Consider the following 22909-nt stretch of genomic DNA (forward strand, 5'->3'; position numbering starts at 1 on the left):
TGAAGAATGTACCCAACTTAGGTATAGGATTTATAATCAGCCACAAGATACTGAATTCAGTCATTGATTTTACCTCCCTAAGTAGTCTTGTATCCATCCTCTCTCTCAAATGTGCTAACAAGGGCTACACTTCAGTCAATGCACATGCCCCAATCAATGAGGACAACAAGCAAAACCTGGACAGAAATGACAAATTCTGGGAAGACCTAAAAGATATTCTCTCTAAAATTCCAGAGAGACATACCATCATACTGCTTGGCGATTTCAATGCCCAAATCGGAAGAGAGAAAAAATACAGAAACATAGTAGGCAACTTTCCGGCGCACAAACAAACTAATCACAACGGAGCTACAGCCTTTAAACATCTGCCAAGTAAACTGAAGACTTTGATCTCCCCTAACACCAACCTGGGTGATTTCCAGAGAGATCATGTGGCCATCTCAACAAAATCCTAAAAGAAAATACAAAATGTTAAGGTATTACGAAATGCCAATCGGGACTCAGACCACTACTTCTCAAAGATCAAATTGAGACTTCAGCCTACAAACACTTGATTACACAGAACCACGAGGATCAGGTTTGATTTTGAGCAACTTAAAAATAATCAAGAAGCAAGTCAAAAACTGAATAATGTAGATCTTAACAATTGGGAAAAACTGAAAGAAGCTCTTATCAAGACAGGCAGTGAGCTTTCTCCTCTTCCTAGAAGAAGGAAACATCTGTGGTGGACTGAAGACTGCAACAACACAATAGCTCAAAAACAGGCAGCCTGGATGAAATGTTTTCTTATATACGGTATATCAATGATATGAGTAAAGAGGTGGAATCAGAGATAAGGCTTTTTGCAGATGATGTTATTCCGTAGAGAGACTTGCTGGTGTTGAAGGCTGATAAAGGCAATGCTACTGTGGTTATGAACACCGTTGACTACAATAACAAGATTGAGGAACTTCTCAGTGATCCCCCCTACAAGGTGCTAAAAAATGATCCTACCAACGCCACTGATAGGAAAACAGTGTCTCTTCTTAAAGCTAGCTCGATTCCGAATGATGTTTCTCGTGGTTTGCAACAGCAGGCTTTTACAGTTCCCCGACTTTATGGCCTTCCTAAGATCCATAAAGACGGAGTTCCCCTTAGACCTATTGTTAACAGTATAGCTTCCCCTACATACAACCTGGCTAAATACCTTGGAAAACTTCTCAAGCCGTACATAGGTAATGGGGCATCCATCAGGAATTCATCGCACTTTATTGGCATTTTCTCCAATCTGCATGTTTGTCCTGGTGATATTCTAGTCAGTTTTGATATTGTGTCTCTGTTCACTAGGATTCCAATCATGGACACCTTGTCTCTATTGGATAAAATCTTTCCTGGTGACAATGTTAATCTGTTTCACCTTGTCCTCACCACTACATATTTCAGTTTTCATGATACAATATACAAACAAATGGAAGGGGTTGCCATGGGATCGCCATTAGCACCAGTCATCGCTAATTTCTATATGCAAGATTTTGAAGAGCGTTGTCTTCAATCTAGCACGCTCAAGCCTTCCATCTGGTTGAGATATGTCGATGACACATTTGTTATCTGGACACATGGTGAACACGAATTATCCATATTTTTGGATCACTTGAACAGTATACATCCAAACATTAAATTTACCAAGGAGACTAAACGTGGAGGATGTTTGCTGTTCTTGGATGTTTTGGTTTCTAAGAAATCAGATGGAACTTTAGGTCATTCGGTTTACCGTAAATCTACCCATACTAATAGATACCTTCATGGGTCCTCTCATCATCATCCTTGCCAAAAGCGTGCTATGCTTAACACTCTTATCAGCCGAGCATGGGAGGTTTGTGAGGAGGACAAATTAAATGGTGAACTTGAGTTCCTAACCAGAACATTTCTGAGCAATGGCTATTCAAGGAAACAGATTGACGAAGTGCTACATCCTAAGCCAAAAGACAGACTGTCACGTAATTCTTGTCCTTTGAGTCTGGCCTTCTTACTACACGTACAATCTGTCATGGATAGGATTGGCAATAATCTCAGAAAGCACAATATCAAGACCATTTTTAAGCCTAATATCATCATAGGCAATTGTTACAAGTGATTATTTTCATATTGACCATATTGAAGTTCAATTATTAAATGTTAAACATTAATTTATTGAAACCACCTATTCAATATTGGTTGAGTCTTTATGACTATAACAATGTCATTACATTAAGCATGAGTATGGTACATGTTTCGCCTGGCATTGCAGGCATCATCAGCCATTAATTCTATCTCCAAGTCAGAGCTCTGTGTGGATGCTATTTTAGGATTAATCATAGTCAATATTATTTATATAACAGTGCAAAGGAGTGATCAAGCCGTTCATTACCGACATTATGAAAGTTAACAGTCAATATATTTCCATTAAATGTGAACAAGAGTAGAATGTCACATTAGAACTTTAAAACATGAATGGCTTGATCACTCCTTTGCACTGTTATATAAATAATATTGACTATGATTAATCCTAAAATAGCATCCACTCAGAGCTCTGACTTGGAGATAGAATTAATGGCTGATGATGCCTGCAATGCCAAACGAAACATGTACCATACTCATACTTAATGTAATGACATTGTTATAGTCATAAAGACTCAACCAGTATTGAATACATGGTTTCAATAAATTAATGTTTAAAATTTAATAATTGAACTTCAATACAGTCAATATGAAAATAATCACTTGTAATAGAGTAGCCAACCAGGCTAAGTCCAATAGATACCTGAATCTCAAAGTCAGAATTAGCAAAATCTCAAGAGATATTAACTTCTTGAAAGAGTGCTTAAAAAGTGGATTAGTACCTAAATTTCTAAAACACTTCTTACAAAGAAAAAACATTCCCTTTTCAAAAATCAACTATACTCAACAAAAGATTAACAAAATCTGGTTAAAGAGTGAGATTAAGTCTCTTTATAAAAAGAAATCACTTCTGAACCTACAACTATACAAAACTCATCTTGAAGTCTCCCAAAGCATGCCCCCATTAAAACGGAATTCATATCTAAGATTCGTGAACAACAAAGTGTTAGATGTTTTAAACAAAAAGCAAGAAACACTAGACAAAATAACTAGCTACTTTAAAAGACACTAAGCAGAAATCAACCAAACCTCCCAAAAAAAAAAAAAACCACACACATACTTCGCTACCAGGCAACACCCCTACAACTATAAACTTATCAAAAACTCGCTTCTCAGACAAAGAATTGGATCTTCTTAACAAGGGCATGAAATTCAACTGGCCTAACCGCAACAAAGTTGACGACCTTATCACCACAGCTGCCGAAATCGAATCTAACATTAACAAAATCCCTACTGACAAACGCAACGATGTTAGATTTGAAATAAAAAAGAAACCTACCTATTTAGTCAACGAATTAAATAATAACCCACAACCAGGTCTCAAAAAACAAATAATCGATCTAAAAAACAAAATTAGGAACAACGATATAATCATTACGAAAGCTGATAAAGGATCCATCACTGTTTTATTAAACAAGGTCGACTACGTCAACAAAACAGAAGTTCCTGTGTGCCCTATTATAAACAGCAGGAACAGTCCCACATATAAAGTCTCAAGATTTTTACACTATTTTCTCAACAAACACTTTAAATTCAACAATGAAGCATACATAAAAAATTCCATTGACTTCTGACATCACTTTTTTTTTTGCTAGGGGCTTTACGTCGCACCGACACAGATAGGTCTTATGGCGACGATGGGATAGGAAAGGCCTAGGAGTTGGAAGGAAGCGGCCGTGGCCTTAATTAAGGTACAGCCCCAGCATTTGCCTGGTGTGAAAATGGGAAACCACGGAAAACCATTTTCAGGACTGCCGATAGTGGGATTCGAACCTACTATCTCCCGGATGCAAGCTCACAGCCGCGCGCCTCTACGCGCACGGCCAACTCGCCCGGTTCTGACATCACTAATATGTACTCGAGCATCCCTATTAATGATACTATAAATATTATCAAAATGAACCTTACCAAACACAGAAAATTAATTTTTCCGACAATACCTACACTATAGTGAGCAAAGACCCCACACCAAGCATTCAGCGTGACTTAAAGGTTTTGTTGAAAAATCTATCATTCCTTCTGCAAGAGCAAGAATATAAAAAACTTACTATCATGAACCCCAAACTACCAACCGCAAAAGCATCACCCAAAATCCATAAAAAAGAAGTTCCTGTGTGCCCTATTATAAACAGCAGGAACAGTCCCACATATAAAGTCTCAAGATTTTTACACTATTTTCTCAACAAACACTTTAAATTCAACAATGAAGCATACATAAAAAATTCCATTGACTTCTGACATCACTAATATGTACTCGAGCATCCCTATTAATGATACTATAAATATTATCAAAATGAACCTTACCAAACACAGAAAATTAATTTGAAATAAATGACTTTATCAAATTGTCGAGCTTTGTTTTGAACAACAACTACTTCACTTTCAACAACAAAATCTACCATCAAAAAGGACTGGCAATGGGAGATCCCATTTCGGGCATTTTAGCTAACATTTTCATGGATAGTCTAGAGGCTAACAAAATTTTAAACAAAATCAACGGTCTTCACCTATGGATAAGATTTGTTGATGACACGTTTGCCATCATTGATAAACTACAAAACAACAGCAACAACATTTTAGAATTTCTTAATGGACTCAATAACAACATAACCTTCACAAAAGAAGATGAAACTAACAACTCTTTAAATTTTCTAGATGTAACCATAAATAGAACCCATAATAAATTCAAATTCCAAATCTATAGAAAACCCACTTTTGCCCCTCTGACTATAAAAAAAGAATCTATGCACCCGCATTGCTACAAATTAGCAACCTTCTACAGCTTAATCTATAGAGCGTTCAAAATTCCTGTTTCCAACGATAACCGAAAAAAAGAACTACAGTATATTAAAGTAATGAGTACACTACAAGCTCGCACGTCAAACGCAACTCGGCTACACCAACAATAATAAACATAACACCATTGCACAGCTACAAATGGGAAAGGGGCCATTACTTTGAACCCAATTTTACAGACGCCACAGGACAACAAGATTTGATTCTAACATAAGGCAACATACATAGCAGAGCTGAACATATTTTAGCCGAATTTTATCCATACATCTGGCAACCTTTTTTTAAAACTGGAAAGTGTTTTATCCCACATGAAGACTAATCTTTTACTCATGCAATTTTACAACCATATCTTTTAAACTCCAAGAACAGCAGCTGAGTGTACAAATGTAAATGGGACTTAAATACGAGAGTTGATGAATTGACCAACAAGCAAGATACGAATGTTCATGTGCACGAAATGTTTTTTATATATTGTATTTTATCCTGTACATATATATATATATACATATATAAGTTAGTTTAAGTGAAGATATGTTTTATACACTAATTTTAGGACCTCAACATAATATTTTAGACATACAGTTGCAATATTGTACATACTGACATATATGCCAATTCACGATAAGACATGCCCCATTTGTATGTGACTAAATGCACATCATATAACATTCCTTTGACAATGCAATTTAATCAAAGCTTCATCATATAAATATGTATTCATGGTTCAGCTGAAGATGACCTTGTATATGGGGTCGAAACCGGTCCTGTAGCTTAATATAAGGAATTAAAAAACAAGTATTGATTGGTGGAAATTCTTTCCTATTTTTAATTGTACGGTATTACATTTCACGAGGGCTGTTTACCGCGGTCGTATTGCATCGGCTGTTCTCGGTGGGTAGCGCGCTGGCAACAGAGGAGAGGCGATGCTCATTTGTTCTGCGAAACTTCAATTTAGAACTAAGGCCATGCGGAGTATAGTTAATGAGACCTGGCTGAAGGATACTACCCCCTTTCAGCTTCCAGGCTACAATTTTATAAGAAGTGATCGTGGTGATGGTTATGGAGTGGTTGGAATTCTCCTCCAGAAGAACATCATTTATGATCAAGTAACTCTTAATCTTCGAGGGCCTAAATTTGAAACATGTGCCATCAAGTTTAACTACAGGGGTTCACCGTTAACTATTGTTTCCGTATACCGATCACCTAATCAACTGGTATCTGTACACGAACTGCGTCGACTCTTTTCCCAACTTTCACAGCCTGTACTTATCTTCGGAGACTTCAACTCACACCACTTGAATTGTGGAAGTTCTTCTACTGACTCACATGGAATACAACTCATGGGTGTAGCTGAAGAAGAAAACTTAGTGCTACTGAATGATGGGTCCCCTACCCGAATTTCCCAACCTAATCAAGCTCCTTCGGCAGTAGATGTTACTTTTGCATCTCCTTCAATAGCACTCAACTTCTCCCGGCAGGTTCTACAGGACACTCTAGGATCTGACCACTTTCCAATATTATTAACATCGACTAATACATCAACCATTCCTCATACCATCTACCCAAAATATCGTTGGAAAATTCGACAAGCTGACTGGGCAAGTTACAAGGAGGCAATAGATCTCATCCTAGAAGAATACCACGAAACGAATGACATTGTCAGAGACTACGAAACATTCTGCGATTCCATTAATCGAGCAGCCTGCCTTGCCATTCCACAAAACAGACCATATGCATACAGCAAACGACCTCCAACTCCCTGGTGGGATAACGAATGTCAAGCTGCGCTGCATGACAGTCGTGTGGCACTCCATCATTATAAACAGGATGCTTCTGAAGCTAACTTCCTCACCGTACAACAAACTCAAGCGAAAGCAAAACGCTTATTCAAGCTTAAAAAGCACCAGGGTTGGCGCCAATATTGTACTTCTCTCAACTCATCTATCTCTCCTGCTACAATGTGGCGGAATATTCGTTGTTTTCGAAACTCACAGAACTGCCCTCAGTTTACATCTACATGTACGATACCAATAAAAGAGGACATCCTGAGAAAAATGGCCCCTCCTTAAGCTCATATAGGTTATTTACCACACAATGGCCATGAAGATAATTTCCATCCACTACTTCGTCCATTTGAATTTCAAGAACTTATTAAAGCCTTGAAAACGAGTAATAATACTTCCCCAGGCCCAGATAACATCCATTACCCAATGTTACTCAACATGTCTAGTGATGGTCATAAGAAACTACTTAAGCTGATGAATAGGATGTGGTTTCAAAGAGTGCATCCTCCGTCATTTAAAATCATTCATCTGGTACCATTATTGAAGAATGGGAAAAATCCACAACTGTCTTCATCCTATCGCTCACTGTCCTTGATATCCTGCTTGTACAAGACTATGGAAAGGATGATTAAGCATCGATTAGAATGGTGGGTAGAACATCACAAGCTGCTACCACCTCAACAAATGGGTTTTCAACGTGGGAAAGGTACAATAGATACACTTGTACATCTAATTACAGACATCCAACTTGGTCTGAGCAATAACAATTACGTTGTGGCATTGTACACTGATCTGTCTTCTGCGTATGACAGCGTGCTTATTCCCGTCTTAGAAGACAAATTACGCTTCCTACATCTCCCAGAGGACTTTATTGGGAACCTCAGTTGCCTTCTACAAGACAGACATCTCATCATGTTTCACAATGGCGTGACAATTGGTCCTCGAATGACATCCCAAGGTCTTCCACAAGGCTCTATCTTGGCTCCGTTGCTTTTTAACATATACACAGCAGATCTCACATCTATATTTTCTCCTGAGATTCAAGTTCTTCAGTATGCTGATGATATTTGCACTTATACAGAAGCCGAATACTTCGACAAGTGTCAAGAACAGATGACGGTTGCCATGAGGACTTTCACTCCTTGGCTTCATAACCATGGATTAACGATATCTGCAGGAAAATCAGCAGTCTCTATCTACACTCGACATTCGGGAACCCCACTGGACACGATTCATCTGGGTTCCTACTTATTTCCCTACAAGGTGGTGGTGCCTTATCTAGGACTTCTCATCGATCACAAATTGACATGGTCTCCACATATTCATCATGTGCTCCGTAAGTGTGATATTTCAGTCAATATCTTACGAGCCATTAGTGGCTCTTGGTCGGGCTGTGGCCCGAAAATTGCGCTGCAACTGTACAGAACTTTGATTCGACCTCTCCTGGATTATGGAAGTGGATGCTTTGCTACGGCTTCCAAAACATTGTTAACTAAACTAGACAAATGTCATTATAAGGCCCTTAGACTCTGCATAGGAGCAATGCAGTCTACACCTACAAATGCTCTGCTACTTGAAACACTCGAACCTCCTCTCCATCTACGAAGGCAGTATCTAGCGGGGAAATATATTTTCAAACTTTTTCAATACAGGAAGTCTCCAATACTTCACAAGATATCCAAGCTGACTACCCTAGTACTGACTTCACGCTACTGGAGAAAGAAACGTCAACCGATCCTAGTGGATGAATTTACCAATCTCAGTGGTTGCAGACGTATTATAAGCACTACAGATACCCATCCCAGTTTTAACTGTTCTTTTGAAACTACTATTAAGAAACTGGATATTCTAATAGAAACATCATTTGAGATCAGTGTGAACTGTAACGATGTCAGCCTGAAACGTTACCAGGCAGAATGGCCACACGCCCGACGCATCTACAGAGATGGATCAAAGGACTGTAATACAGTGGGTAGCGCCTATATCGACGTTCAATCCGGCAGTTGTGGTAAATTCAAGCTACCTCCGACAGCATCTATATTTACGGCTGAGCCTACAGCCATTTTGGGGGCCGTCGAATACGCTGCAAATCTTCCTTAGCGGTTGATTGAGGTGTTGTCTGATTCTAGATCATCACTGCAGAGTCTACAAACCATTAACTCACGGACATCATCCTTGATTCTCGTACACGAGATTATTGCACAGGTACATCGACTTGAGACACAGGGGAAGAAAGTTTCATTTGTGTGGGTAAAAGCCCATGTAGGAATCCCAGGCAATGAGCTAGCAGACAATGCAGCACGATCTGCTGCCACTAAAGGCCAACAGACCTACACGACAGTTCCAGCATTGGATTACACCTCCTTGCTTCGTCGACGGCAATTGACGGCGTAGAACAACGAGTGACATGATACCTCCCAACAACGCGGAAAACACTATGCCACTATCCATCCAGATATTCCAAACATTCTTTGGCACCATCAGCGTCCCTATTCGCGTCAATTCATCAGAGCAATTGCAAGAATGAAGTTTCATCATGGTTGTTTCCCCTCAGCATCTGCACAAAATCCAACTACTACGATCTCCCTTCTGTTCATGTTCAGCTGATACAGTTGCCGATCTTAATCATATATTCTTCGGATGTCCACACCACTTTGTACGCACCACTTGCCTACTTCAAAATTTATTGGCATTGGAATACCAATTACCCCCTATTCTTTCGTCAATTCTCCACAAAAGTGACCAATCTGCTTACTTTGAGTTACATGCATTTCTTTCTGACATTGGTCTGCGAATCTAAGTCCTTCACCTAGCATCGAACTTACCCTATCAGAACTACAACACTCCTATCTTCTTCTGATCCACGGCCTAGTCACGCGTACCACTGGATGTCCTCATAGGCCTTATGATGAGAAGAATCCATCTCTCCTGTCCCCGAGCAATAAATAAATTATAGTCATAAAGACTCAACCAGTATTGAATACGAGGTTTCAATAAATTAATGTTTAACATTTACGAGGCAATTGTTTGCGATCTGTCAAAGATCCTATTGGTTTAAACTGCGCTGGAATATATACGATTCCTTGCTCCTGTGGATCGGTTTATGTTGGCCGAACATGTAGGAAAGTAGCAACAAGGGTTAAAGAACATCGCAGGCACTTACGTCTTTGCCAGCCAGAGAAGTCTGCTGTGGCAGAACATGCCATACATAATGACCATGGAATAATTTTTGATGCAACTTCTGTCATTTGTAAAGAGAAACATTTTATTCCCAGAATCATTCGTGAGGCGATAGAAATTGCTAAACGCCCGAATAATTTCAACAAAGGTGACGGCTATATACTGAGTAGATCATGGCTAAACTCGTCAACATCTTTCTCCGTGACTCTGGAGGCCCTGGAATGAACTATATTTCTAACAGGGTCTCTCTATCTTGAATCTGATTACTATGGAGTATTTATTTATTTCGTGTCAGAGTGTTGAGAAACTTAAAAATATAAATAAGGTATTATATACAAATAAAACAGAATACATTTTATGTCACAAAACATGTTTCACACAATGTCTGCCCAGAAATGGGCAACAGAAATTCCCTCTTCAGTGGCTTGAATCAAGTCTTGAAGTGTACAACGAACAGGGTAGGACTGACAGTCATACAGGTGTTGGGTAGTTTGTTGCTCCCCACAATCGCAGAAGTCTGACTGATCTTTCAGATAACCCTTGGATTTACCTACTCCACTCCTCAAACGATTAAGTGCCTTCCAGGTTGTCCATTCCAAATGATGACCAGGGGGTGGAGATTCAGAAGGCACCATCCAATCAGAAAGATGCTCCATTTTTGCTCGTCACATATCACAACGTGCTGTTCTTGCTGGTTTATCCAGAGCCTTGGAGACATTGAGGAAACTTTTCCTGGACTTCAGTCTTCTGGGTGGAGGTCGATGTCCAAATAACGGGTGGTTGCTTGTGAGATCCACCTTCGACCTCTCTTGCCTTACGAACACTTCTCGCCGAATGTCTGGAGGAGAAATACCAGCCAAGCAGTAGAGTTTGTCAGTGGGAGTAGGTTTCAGACACCCAGTTACTATTCTACATGTTTCATTAAGGGCTGCATCCACCCGCTTCGTATGGGCTGACCTAAACCATACAGGACATGCATACTCAGCTGCAGAAAAACTCAGAGCAAGAGCTGAGGTTCTTAACAAAGATGGATGGGCTCCCCATTTGCTTGAGCCAAGTTTACGGAGGATGTTATTTCGGGCTGAAACTTTCTGTCCAGAATTAACACAGTGTTTCTTGTATGTTAAGGTCCGGTCTAAAGTGACACCCAGGTACCTAGGTGTAAAACAATGCTCCAGTTGCTTACCCTCCCACGTCACGCACAGCTGTCTAGTAGCTTCTCGATTTCGAAGATGAAATGCACACACCTGGGTCTTAGTCGGGTTTTGTAGTAGCCGGTTCTTCTGATAGTACACTGAAAGTTCCTTAAGTGCATTTGAGAGCTGCATTTCAGTGGTTTGAAAGTCGTCGCACTGGACAGCTAAAGCCAGGTCATCGGCATAAATGAAGCTTCTTGTATAGGAAGGCCTTGGCTGGTCATTTGTGTAGATGTTAAAGAGGATTGGCGAGAGGACACTGCCCTGAGGAAGTCCGTTCCGTTGGTCCCTCCACCTACTGCACTTTCCTTGAAACTCAACAAAGAACCGGCGATTCTGCAGGAGAGTTTCAATAATCTTCGTGAAACCATAGTCTCTGGTGAAGTTATAGAGCTTGGTGATCAAAGTTCTATGGTGCACTGTGTCGTATGCTGCCGTAAGGTCCACAAATACCACACCTGTGACTTTACGTCTTTCAAACCCATCCACTATGTGCTGAGTTAAATTGAGCACCTGTGAAGTACAATTCCTTCCAGATCTAAAGCCCGCCTGTTCTGGAATAAGAAGGTGATCTACTTTAGATGTGAGTGACAGTTGCCATTTCGCTTTGTGGTTGCTCTGAAGATGATCCAGGTCGCAGGATCGAAACGCGTCAGCTGGTATTTAATATTACACGACCTAATATCGCCAAATAATTATCATAATGTCATTTAGTGGTCGTGAAAGTCTACGTATTAAGGGTAATAAATAAGTTACAAAATTGTGAGCAACTGCAAAATGACCTTGAATAATGTGAGATGGACAGTAGGCAATGGTATGATGATAAACGGGGTTAAAAGTTAGGTTGTGAGTTTCACAAATAGGAAAAGTCCTCTCAGTTTTAATTACTGCACTGATGGGGTGAAAGTTCCTTTTGGGGATCATTGTAAGTACCTAGGTGTTAATATAAGGAAAGATCTTCACTGAGGTAATCACATAAATGGGATTGTAAATAAAGGGTACAGATCTCTGCACATGGTTATGAGGGTATTTAGGGGTTGTAGTAAGGATGTAAAGGAGAGGGCATACAAGTCTCGGGTAAGACCCCAACTAAAGTATGGTTCCAGCATATTGGACCCTCACCAGGATTACTTGATTCACGAAATGGAAAAAATCCACAGAAAAGCAGCTCAATTTGTTCTGGGTGATTTCCGACAAAAGAGTAGAGTTACAAAAAATGTTGCAAAGTTTGGGCTGGGAAGATTTGGGAGAAAGGAGAAGAGTTGCTCAACTAAGTGGTATGTAATACCAATATAGTTGGTCTGTTACTGGACATTAAGTGGTATGTTCTGAGCTGTCGGTGGAGAGATGGCGTGGAATGACATCATTACACGAATAAGTTTGAGTGATGTCTTTAAAAGTAGGAAAGATCACAATATGAAGATAAAGCTAGAATTCAAGAGTACAAATTGAAGCAAATATTTATTTATAGGAAGATGAGTTAGGGATTGGAATAACTTACCAAGGGAGATGTTGAATAAATTTCCAATTTCTTTGAAATCATTCAAGAAAAGGCTAGGAAAACAACAGATAGGGAATCTGCCACCTGGGTGAAGATTAGTAGTGACTGACTGAACTTTAAAAAGTCCAATAGCAATTAAGAGAACTTTCTGGAACAAAGTAAACGTACAACCAAGATAATCCAAGGAACCAAACGGACCTTCACAAACAACCAACTAATCCAAATCGAAGAGAGGTTCGTTAAAAATAAATCCAGGGACTCCTAAAAAATTTCAAGCAGACACTTGGAGAATACACTCCACCAAGTCTTCACTTCAGAGACCCACAGGGGAACCTGGCTTTTAACGGCAGTATGTTAAGAACTGAATTGTGTTTCACCCAGCATAGATTTTGATTACAAACAAACCACACAAAACCTGGTCTCGCTGCCTCCTTCACAGAAAAAAGTTTGTGAAATCATTCAACTTCCCAAGAATAATAAAGCAGCTGGAGAGGACTCCATTGTTGCTGAACTCTGGGAATGTGCTGGAAGTAATGCTGTGGGCAAGCTTACTGAGATCATGCACAACATCTGGGAAACAAGAGAAATTACCACCTGATTGGACTTCAGCTCTCATTCATCCTCTTTATAAGAAAGGAGACTTTACTGACCTTAACAACTACCGTGGAATTTCCCTCGAACCGGTAACATACAAGATATTTTCCAATACTGGCAGAAAGGCAACTGGACAGTCAACTCTGAGAATATCAAGGACACATCAGGAAGAGTCGATCCTGTGCTGAACAGGTCCAAAATGAGAAACTGCAAGGTGGTCATCACTTTTGTTGATTTTCGGAAGGTCTACGACTCCGTTGATAGACAAACACTTAATAAAATTCTCCAGAAACTGGGATTAGACAACAAAACCTGCAGACTCATTCTAGAAACCTTGACTAACACCCATCCCAAGGTTACATTTAGAGGCATGGTTTTGGAAAGCTTTAAGATTAAAACAGGAGTGAGACGAGGAGATGGACTCTCCCCATTTCTCTTCAACTGTGTCCTTGAAAAGATTGTGAGAGAATGGCGCAGAGAACTGACCTACTTGGGTATCCAGAGTGGGATATACCTGGGTCATAAGAAGGAAGGCTGGTTGTAGATTGCCTGACCTTTGCTGATGACATGGCACTGATTACATAAAATCAGCTACATGGTCCGTATCACACTTCAATAGATTCACAATTAAGTATTTATTTATTTTGCTTAAGGCAATCATTGTATCGACTAGGTGGAAAATAAATAAATACTTAATTGTGAACGGCACTGATTGCCGATTCACTGGATACAGCAACAATACAGATCAGTTGCCTAGGAAGACAGGTAGCCAAAGTGGGTCTTCAAGTGTCTTTGGACAAAACAGAGTTCTTTACCAACATCTAAGAAACTAGCAGAGAGATACTACCAGAACAGAGAAAAATCAAGAGGACTGATAAATTTAAGTATCTTGGCGCACGGACTGAACCCAACTTATCAGAAAGAGCATCATTATACATGAGAATCAACAAGTTGGAACTGGCCTATCGACTGACAAACAACATTTATAACAAAAAATGGCTATCACGTAATCTGAAACTGAAGCACTACACGTCAGTTATACAACCAGAAGCTCTGTATGCCGTGGAGTGTCTTACACTGAACCGAAGAGGTCTGATGGAGAAACTGGAAGTCAGAGAAAGGAGAATTCTCAGGAAGATCTTAGGTCCAACAAAGGAAGATGAAGAATTATGTAGACGGCACAATACCAAGCTCTACGAACACATAGAGAGGCGCTCTGATTGTGTTAGGAAAAGGAGAGTAGCTGCCTATGGCCATATAGTAAGACTGCCTTCCGAAAGACTGACCAATCGCCTGTTCAACATCTGGCAGAGTAAGAAGATCCGTACCACTTAGCTGACAGAAACTCAGGAGGAGGTTAAAGAACTGGGAATATCAGATCTTCAAGATAGACGGTCTGTACGAGGTACCTTGAAGGAAGTCCATGGATTTCAGGAAAAACTCCAGAAGAAAGATACCCCTTGGACTGATGAAAGAAATGAGTTGCACCAGCAGAAAATGCGCCAACAATGGGTAAAGATCACAGCACAGCCCAACACTTGAACATGCATGACGCAAAGTAGGCCCATTCTAACCAAGAAGTAGAAGACAAGGAATAAATATATACACTATTTTATTCCTTGTATAATGGTTGTTGTTTTTTTTTTTTTTTTTTACAGGTATGTTATAGTGTAATTTTATATTTAACTTGTGTGATTGACAGACTGAAAAGCCTTTGAGTTACATGGTACTGAAATCCACATTGGTGTGCCAGCAATATTTTAAAATGCTGTTGATGACAATTACAGTTGTGACAGGACATAATGCCTCAGCTGTTGTTAAGGTACTGCAATAAATGTGGTTGTATTAAGGTAACAGTCCTTTTAAGCACCCTTATAAACCATCCTCTATTAACACTAATGGTGGTGATTATTGTTAGAAGAAGTACAACTGGACAACCATACTCTACTAAAACCACTATTATTTTAAGAGGAAGTACAACTGGACAACCATCTTCTATTAACACTAATGGTGGTGATTATTGTTGTTAGAAGAAGTACAACTGGACAACCATCCTCTATTAACACTAATGGTGGTGGTGATTATTGTTGTTAGAAGAAGTACAACTGGACAACCATCCTCTATTAACACTAATGATGGTGATTACTGTTAGAACAGTACAACTGGACAACACTATATAGTCCTATTAAAACAACGTGCATGTTCTGATAGCTTGCAGCACGTGGCGCTGAGCAAAGGAGTGGGAGCGCTGTGTTGCCACATGATCCGGCTGGAGATACTACAACTACAATGAAAGCTTCTCGTTCTGTGCTAGGCATTGCGGAAAATAATATCCATGTACTGGGATGATGAGAGCGTTAGAATAACAGTATATATCGTTTCTATTATTCCAAGGTGGCTCAGCAGTAATTTTATCAGCTCAATAATATCGTAAGACATATCATAATTTCCCTCCCTCACAGGCTTTTATCAGTCTATCTCCAGACGATAGATTTCATTTTAGATACATTTCATCAGCAGAATGGCACTTTGACTGGCCTGCTCAAATATTCTGGGTTCAAATCCAGGTGAGGATGGGAGAAATACCTAAGAAGGGAAACCATTCGGACCCTGCCATAAGCGTCGGTACAATTTAAGATGCCAGCTATAATTTATTGAAATGCGAGTTGTGACAGGAAAAAGTTCATCTTTCACCTTGTCGTTTCGAGTGCCTTTAAAATAAATGGTGCGATCATTAGTTATAGGCCAACTTTTCATTGAAATCCAAAGCAAAAACAAAATCTTAGGTATTCTAACCACAGGCTGTGATTCCTAATTTCTAAAATCTCACATGCTTTGTCCAAAATTCCAAACCTTGAAGCCCGTCCACCTTAATTACAAGGAAGGAAAGAAGAAGAATGTATAATTATTTTAAGAAACCAAAAGTAATAAACATTATCATAATTTCAAAGGGTGCTGGTAACACCTGTTGTACTTCAATTCAAATATTAACTTTGCAAGGCAATTTTCAATTTTGCTGACTTAATGCTATAACTGGAAAAAATGTCTACCAGTTTAGTCACGGTTAGAGCCGCGCAGCTGTGAGCTTGCATCTGGGAGATAGTGGGTTCGAACCCCACTGTTGGCAGCCCTGAAGATGGTTTTCCACTATCTCCCGGATGCAACTCGCCTGGTAAACATGAAATTAGGTAAGTTATACAATATATAAAAATGAAATGGATATATTTTGTTGATGTGAAAATTAGAATATATAACTTAAGTCTAAATTCAGACACTTAATGGAGGATTTTTGTGTCCTCTATTTTTCAGCATTGTCCTCCTTTTTAAATAGTTTTGTACGTTTTCTTGAATGTTTATTTGCATTTGGTCACCCTACATGCGCTTAGCACAATAAGTTTTTTATTATTAGAACTATACACATTCTATATGTGCCGATGAACCAGCAAATAATGAGAGGCATCGCAAGCAATTGGTGTATTAAACAAAACACCTGATACTGAAGATCAATCATACTCCACAGAAAGACATACTGGTCGACTACAAAAGAGGAAGAACACAGACCAAGCACCAAGGAGACAAAGACTGAGATGATCAGCCAAAGCTGACAGATTGGATCATGTTTGAGAACTAAGGAAACAACCTGCATTGCACAAATCCACGGGAAATGGTACGAAAGCTGACTAAAATGCTCGACATGCAATGGATATATATTTACAATGTTTTGCCAGCAGTAAATCATTCTACTACTCAATCTACAGTAAATTAAATATATTTAAACATTTACAAATTACAAAAGAAATCTTGACCAATATAAATCTAGATATTGAGATTAGGAAAAGTTTTGTGATGTCATTTGCGTGGAGCGTACTCTTTTATGGATGGGAATCTCAGACAATCCAAGAACAGGATACGAAACGGCTTCTTGAGATGTGGGTATGGAGGCGAATGCTAAAAGTCAGTTGGACTGAAAAAAGAACCAATGGAAGTATCCTGTAAAAAATACAGGAGAATTTTTTTTGCTTTACGTCGCACCGACACAGATACGTCTTATGGCGACGATGGGATAGGAAAGGCCTAGGAAGTGGAAGGAAGAGGCCGTGGCCTTAATTAAGGTACAGCCCCGGCATTTGCCTGGTGTGAAAATGGGAAACCACGGAAAACCATCTTCAGGGCTGCCGACAGTGGGGCTCGAACCCACTATCTCCCGATTACTGGATACTGGCCGCACTTAAGCGACTGCAGCTATCGAGCTTGGTAGGAGAAGAAACAGCTGATAACAATACATAGAAGAGCAGCTAAATTCATTGGACACACAGTGTGTCAGAATACTTTTCAGACCAATCTACTGGAAGGAAAGATCTTAGGAAAGAAGGGAAGAGGTCGACCTAGGAAGCAATTTCTTCAAGTATTGATGCAAAACGTTGAATGTAGTTCCTACTGTGAGATGAAACGACAAGCTGAAGATAGAAGACAATGGTTGAATCGACAAGGCATTGCCTTTAGACATTGATTGATTGACAAGTTATCTGTACATTTCTACCTGACAGTGAAGTTATCACTGAACTGGTAGATGAGAAGGAGCAAGAAGAAACAACGGGGAAAGAAGAAGAACAAGAAAAGGAGATATCAAGGTTAGAAATAGAGGAAGCCATACAAAAGATGAAGAGTGGTAAAGCAGCAGGAGCGGATGAGGTAACTACGGAAATGGTAAAAGCAGCAGGACCAATAGGCCTACAGTGGCTGTATAGATTATTTAGAATAATCTGGAGGAAGAAAGAGATCCCAGAAGAGTGGGGAAAGGGTTTAATTATCCTCATATTTTAAAAAGGTGATTAAAAAGAATGTAATAACTACAGAGGGATCACCCTCATTGCCCATGTAGCTGAGATATTTGACAGAGTATTGGAAGGAAGGCTGAGGAGGGAGCTAGAAGGAGAAATGGAAGAAGAACAGTATGGTTTTAGGAAATACAGATCAACGTTTGACCTGATGGAAGTTTGGAAAAGACATAGTGATGGCATTTACTCACACTGAGAAAGCCTATGACGGTGTGCCCAGACAGCTGGTACAGGACACATTAAGGAAAAAACAAGTTAACAGAGTGGAAGTGCAAATAATAAAAGCTATGTACAAAAACTGTGTTAGTAGTGTGAAGACTAGTATAGGAAAAACAAAATGGTTTAAAGTTGAAACTGGTCTCCGATAGGGAAGTGTACTATCCCCCATACTATTCATCATAGTCATGGATGAAATTCATAAGAACTTTAAACAGAGATTGGGAAGACAGGCAACAAAATCCATGTTGTTTGCAAATGATATAGTGATATGGGGTAAGGATGAAACGGAAGTGGAAAAATAGGTAGATGTACGGAATCAAGAAATAGAAAATTTTGGGATGAAAGTAAGCACAGAGAAAAGTAAAACAATAGTGATGACAAGGAGGAGGAGGAAAGGAAGGAAAAGGAAAGATAAAACTAAATGGTAAAATTCTGGAAGTGGTTAACAGTTTCAAGTACTTGGGAAGTGTGATCACGGAAGATGAAAAGATAAGCGAGGAAATTGGGGAAAGAATACAACAAGCAAACAGCTTCTACCAGACTGTACGAGGTATTTTGTGGAATTAAGATGTCCCGAAGAAATGTAAGAAAGTATTATATTCAACCTATTATGAACCCATACTAACCTATGCAGCTGGATCGTGGACTACAACAAAACGAGAGGAGAGTAGAATACAGGCAGCAGAGGTGAAATTCCTAAGAGGTATCGAGGGCAAGACCAGAAAGGATACAATGAGAAATGAAGAGAGAAGGAAATGGACAGGAATCTTGAAACTTCAAGACAGGATAGAAACAACAAAGTTAAAGTGGTATGGGAATATGATTAGAATTTGAGAAGAGAGAGGGCCAAAAAAAAGCTTTTTCAGAGAAGTTAACAGGAAAGAGACCACAAGGAAAACGCCGAAAGAGGTGGACAGATTCAGTGTGGGAGTGCATAGAGAAGAGAGGAGGAAAACCCGAAAATGTACTTAAAGAAAGAGAAGAGTGGTGGAGAGACAGGCAGCAATGGAGGTCCTTGATTCACAACCCGACCTGGGAAGCTGGAAACGGGAAATGAAGATGATGTGGCTTTTCTTTTTGTTTTTTAATTATTTTCCTTCTTTCATTACCATATAATTTCTTCTAATATTTTGTGTTCAAGTTTTTGTTTAATTTCATTGCTAAAATACTGCCAATGATATATCTCCCAATGAAACATAACCTCCTCCCCCATCCTGTCATGTTTATCAGCCTTGTGTTAATTGGGAGATATCTCAGCGGCAGTGTTATAGCAATAAAATTAAATTAAAACATCAACGCAAGAAATTACATGGATTACATGGTAATGAAAAAAGGGAAAAAGTGAAAACATGACATGCAGAAGAGAGTGATTACACACTGGAAGTCATCAAGATATGACCTAAGCACCAATGGGCCAATACACTTCATAACAACATAAAGAGAGTAAGTCTACATCATGACATGGTCCACAAGAGTGCAGCCACAAGGCAGGACAAGCACTGATGACTATGATAGGGTGGTGAATGTGGTCATGTTTCATTGATGGGAACTAGACCCCCAGCAACTCGAGTCTGTATTCCCGTACCCAAAATATTTTCTTATAGAAACTCTAAACAAAGTGACAGGTCATTGAAGCAGCTTGATTTTATAGAGCACCAACATTTAAGCATAACCACCACCATCATCGTCATTATCATTACTATCCTCGACTCAGCAAATCCCTTTACCCCATTTAATAATAATGTTCCCGATTTAACGTTCCATTCTAATATTTTGTGTTCAAGTTTTTGTTTAATTTCATTGCTATAATACTGCCAATGATATATCTCCCAATGAAACATAACCACCTCCCCCATCCTGTCATGTTGAAATTTTGTTTTGCAAGAACTCTTTTACGTTCCAGTAAACCTACCAATCGAAGGCTGACATATGTGAGTATCTTCAAATATCATCAGACTACGCCATGATTAATCCTGACAACTTGGTCTCTGAAGGCCCTCAGCCATTATCTCTTCTTTTTTTTTTTTTTTTTTTTTTTTTTTTTTTTTTTTTTTTTTTTTTTTTTTCATTCACTGCTGCATGAAACATCCATCTTTCATATTTAATATGACAGCATGAACTTATATAGTGGCAGATAAAAGGCCAGAGCAATATGGTTATGTAATTTGGCATTACCGGAACCACAGCAAGGACTTCAAATCACGTTCCCCAGTCCTTGGTCTCATTTTGTACTGCATAAATGTAAAAAATGCTCATTGTTTAGTATCCCAGGTCAACAACATTAGAACAAATACTGAACTATGTGGTAGCCAATTTATGCTTAGAAACGAAACAAATAAATGTTCAAACACAAGGCAGTCGCTTCTTCAAATTAAAGATATAGATCAACAGTGAAAAAGGAAAAATACACCTAGATATTATTTTTACAATATACCGTACAAAGTGATATAATGAAATGAAATAGTGTATGGCTTTCAGTGCCGGGAGTGTCCAAGGACATGTACGGCTTGCCAGGTGCAGGTCTTTTGATTTAACGCCCATAGGCGACCTGTGCATCGCAATGAGGATGAAATTATGAAGACAACACATACACCCAGCCCCCATGCCAGCGAAATTAACCAATGATGGTTAAAATTCCCGACCCTGCCGGGAATCGAACCTGGGACCGCAGTGACCAAAGGCCAGCACGCTAACCATTTAGGCATGGAGTTGTACAGTGATATAATAATTATGTTTGAAGATAGTGGGCAGTTCAAGCATTACAGTCTCTTGGAACCAAGAATATAGAAATATAAGACTGTTATTAATAGATGAAAAATAAACAACATTCTAGCCTTTACTTTAAGATTATCTGAATGGGAAGTGTTGAGAGGGGTTCCAAAAGGGGGTACAAAATAAAGGCTATAAAAGCGGAATATGCCTATGACACAAAATGAAAACAATGCAACAAAAGTCAGGGCCAGAACATGTTAAATTCCAGCATAGAGATTTCAGTAACAGAATGCAAGTTTTTAAAATCAGAAGAGAAAAATACTTGAGCCAAAGCAAGGACATAGGCTATAAAAAAGAATAGTTGGCCAAGGATCATATACTGTTGAGGAGGAAAAGTCCTGAAGCTATTGTGAAATATATAGGACCACCATTTCCTATAACTTATTTGATCACTTTTGGGATTCCGTGATGAAGTATTTCATGCCAGTCTCTTCCTGAATTACGGAGAAACTGGTACACGTATAAACGTACCAGAAAATAATAGTAAGCAGTGAGCTCACCAGACATAAACAAACAGTTTGTTTTGAATGACGATAGCGTAAATATTGACCTTGGCACACAGAAGTCTTGGTGTTACAAGTGTTCGTGCAATGTTTACATATCGAAATATTCTACTGTGAGATACCATAAAGCCAAATAAAACAGTGAAAATAACGTATTGAATTGCCTTCAAAATACGATACCAAAATACGCGATTATACACACGAACTTCCCAATGACAACCAAGGCAAAGTTATTAAAAGGAAAAATGTCGCAGAAATAAGTTCGAAGCTAGTATGCATACTTTAATGTAATTAACTGATATAAAAACAATAATGGTTTCATCACTGCAGACGATGTCAAAAGCATTAAAATAATAATAATAATGTTACCTACCGCCATACTCGGATTTGACTTAGTGATGTACACAACAGATGGATAAAACTGTTTCTTCTGATAGTATGCATTTCCAATTACGGCTGTGGTTAGTGCCAAACTAATTAATGTGATTCCTAAAGCTCGCATTTCGAAAATTCGTCACTCAATTACAAGGGCTCTCCTCGGTTCTGTCACCACTGAAAATTTAGACACGACTACAGCGTTCTTGTCGGTAAGAAGAAGTACTACGTGGTTTTACGTGTCTCGTCCACATTCTCTCTCTTCATCGCGCCGAGAATTTCAAACACACGAACCAACTAACACAATTGTATCAAACCCAAAAGTTCATTTAAGTTGAGAATATGTGAAGTATACACCATTTTTTAATATGTTCCGTTTTACACAACGTTAAGTGCGTTAATAATTTCCAACATTCCTAAGTTAGTTTTCTCCTGGTTTCTCTTTATTTGCGACCAAATTTAGGCCATATATATTTACGCCCTTTTCTTTCACCTGCCGTAAATAAAGTGAGGTGTGCAATTTGGGGTGCAATTGTGAAGGTCATTCAGTTACTCTGCGCTAGTTTATATGGTGTTAATGGAAACGTTCAAGGCTTTAAGTAAAGGCAAGAGGAAGTTGTTTAGTTTAACTTCTATACCTGCCAAGATAATACGTTTATGTTCTTCAACGTTTGTATTTTCTAATTCTGAGTCTTCGATTTCTTATTCAGAAAGTGATATGGATGAATATTTGAATATGTTAGGTGAGATATACGTTTCATTGCTAATCATAACAAGTGACCATGGCTACTTTTAACTTGACCTTCCTTTTTCCAGGAAATAATTCAGCTCTTCAGTCATTTTTCAAGACTGATGCCTGTTGCTGCCTAGCCGACAAATATCTAATAGCAATGGTCTTCAATTATTTCATTAGAGCCGGTTATTCACAAATTCAATACACAGCATACAATTTTTTTGTTGCTCTGTAAGTCTCATACTTCCATTATTTTTGTTTATGTCGGAAGTTTCTTTTGTA

At 39.0% G+C, this 22909-nt stretch overlaps 2 protein-coding genes across 4 annotated transcripts in view; one reads left to right on the top strand and one right to left on the bottom strand.

The window, feature by feature from the left end:
- sip3 (septin interacting protein 3) overlaps window positions 1–22097 on the bottom strand; it is a 211134-nt gene extending 189037 nt beyond the window's left edge. For both annotated transcript variants that reach the window (XM_067156375.2, XM_067156374.2), the window contains exon 1: window positions 21893–22097. In XM_067156375.2, coding sequence (XP_067012476.1) covers window positions 21893–22021 — 129 coding nt within the window. In that variant the 5' untranslated portion in view covers window positions 22022–22097. The remainder of the gene's footprint in view (window positions 1–21892) is intronic.
- LOC136884302 (speedy protein 1-A) overlaps window positions 22037–22909 on the top strand; it is a 40647-nt gene continuing 39774 nt past the window's right edge. The window contains exons 1-2 of one of the 2 annotated variants that reach the window (XM_067156378.2): window positions 22037–22106; window positions 22711–22858. In XM_067156378.2, the coding sequence (XP_067012479.2) occupies window positions 22785–22858 (74 nt within the window). In that variant the 5' untranslated portion in view covers window positions 22037–22106; window positions 22711–22784. Of the gene's footprint in view, window positions 22107–22187; window positions 22638–22710; window positions 22859–22909 lie in introns of those variants that run through there. The other variant, XM_067156377.2, reaches the window with a different exon arrangement.

Source organism: Anabrus simplex, chromosome 12 (genome assembly GCF_040414725.1).
Source record: "Anabrus simplex isolate iqAnaSimp1 chromosome 12, ASM4041472v1, whole genome shotgun sequence".
Taxonomy (NCBI): domain Eukaryota; kingdom Metazoa; phylum Arthropoda; class Insecta; order Orthoptera; family Tettigoniidae; genus Anabrus; species Anabrus simplex.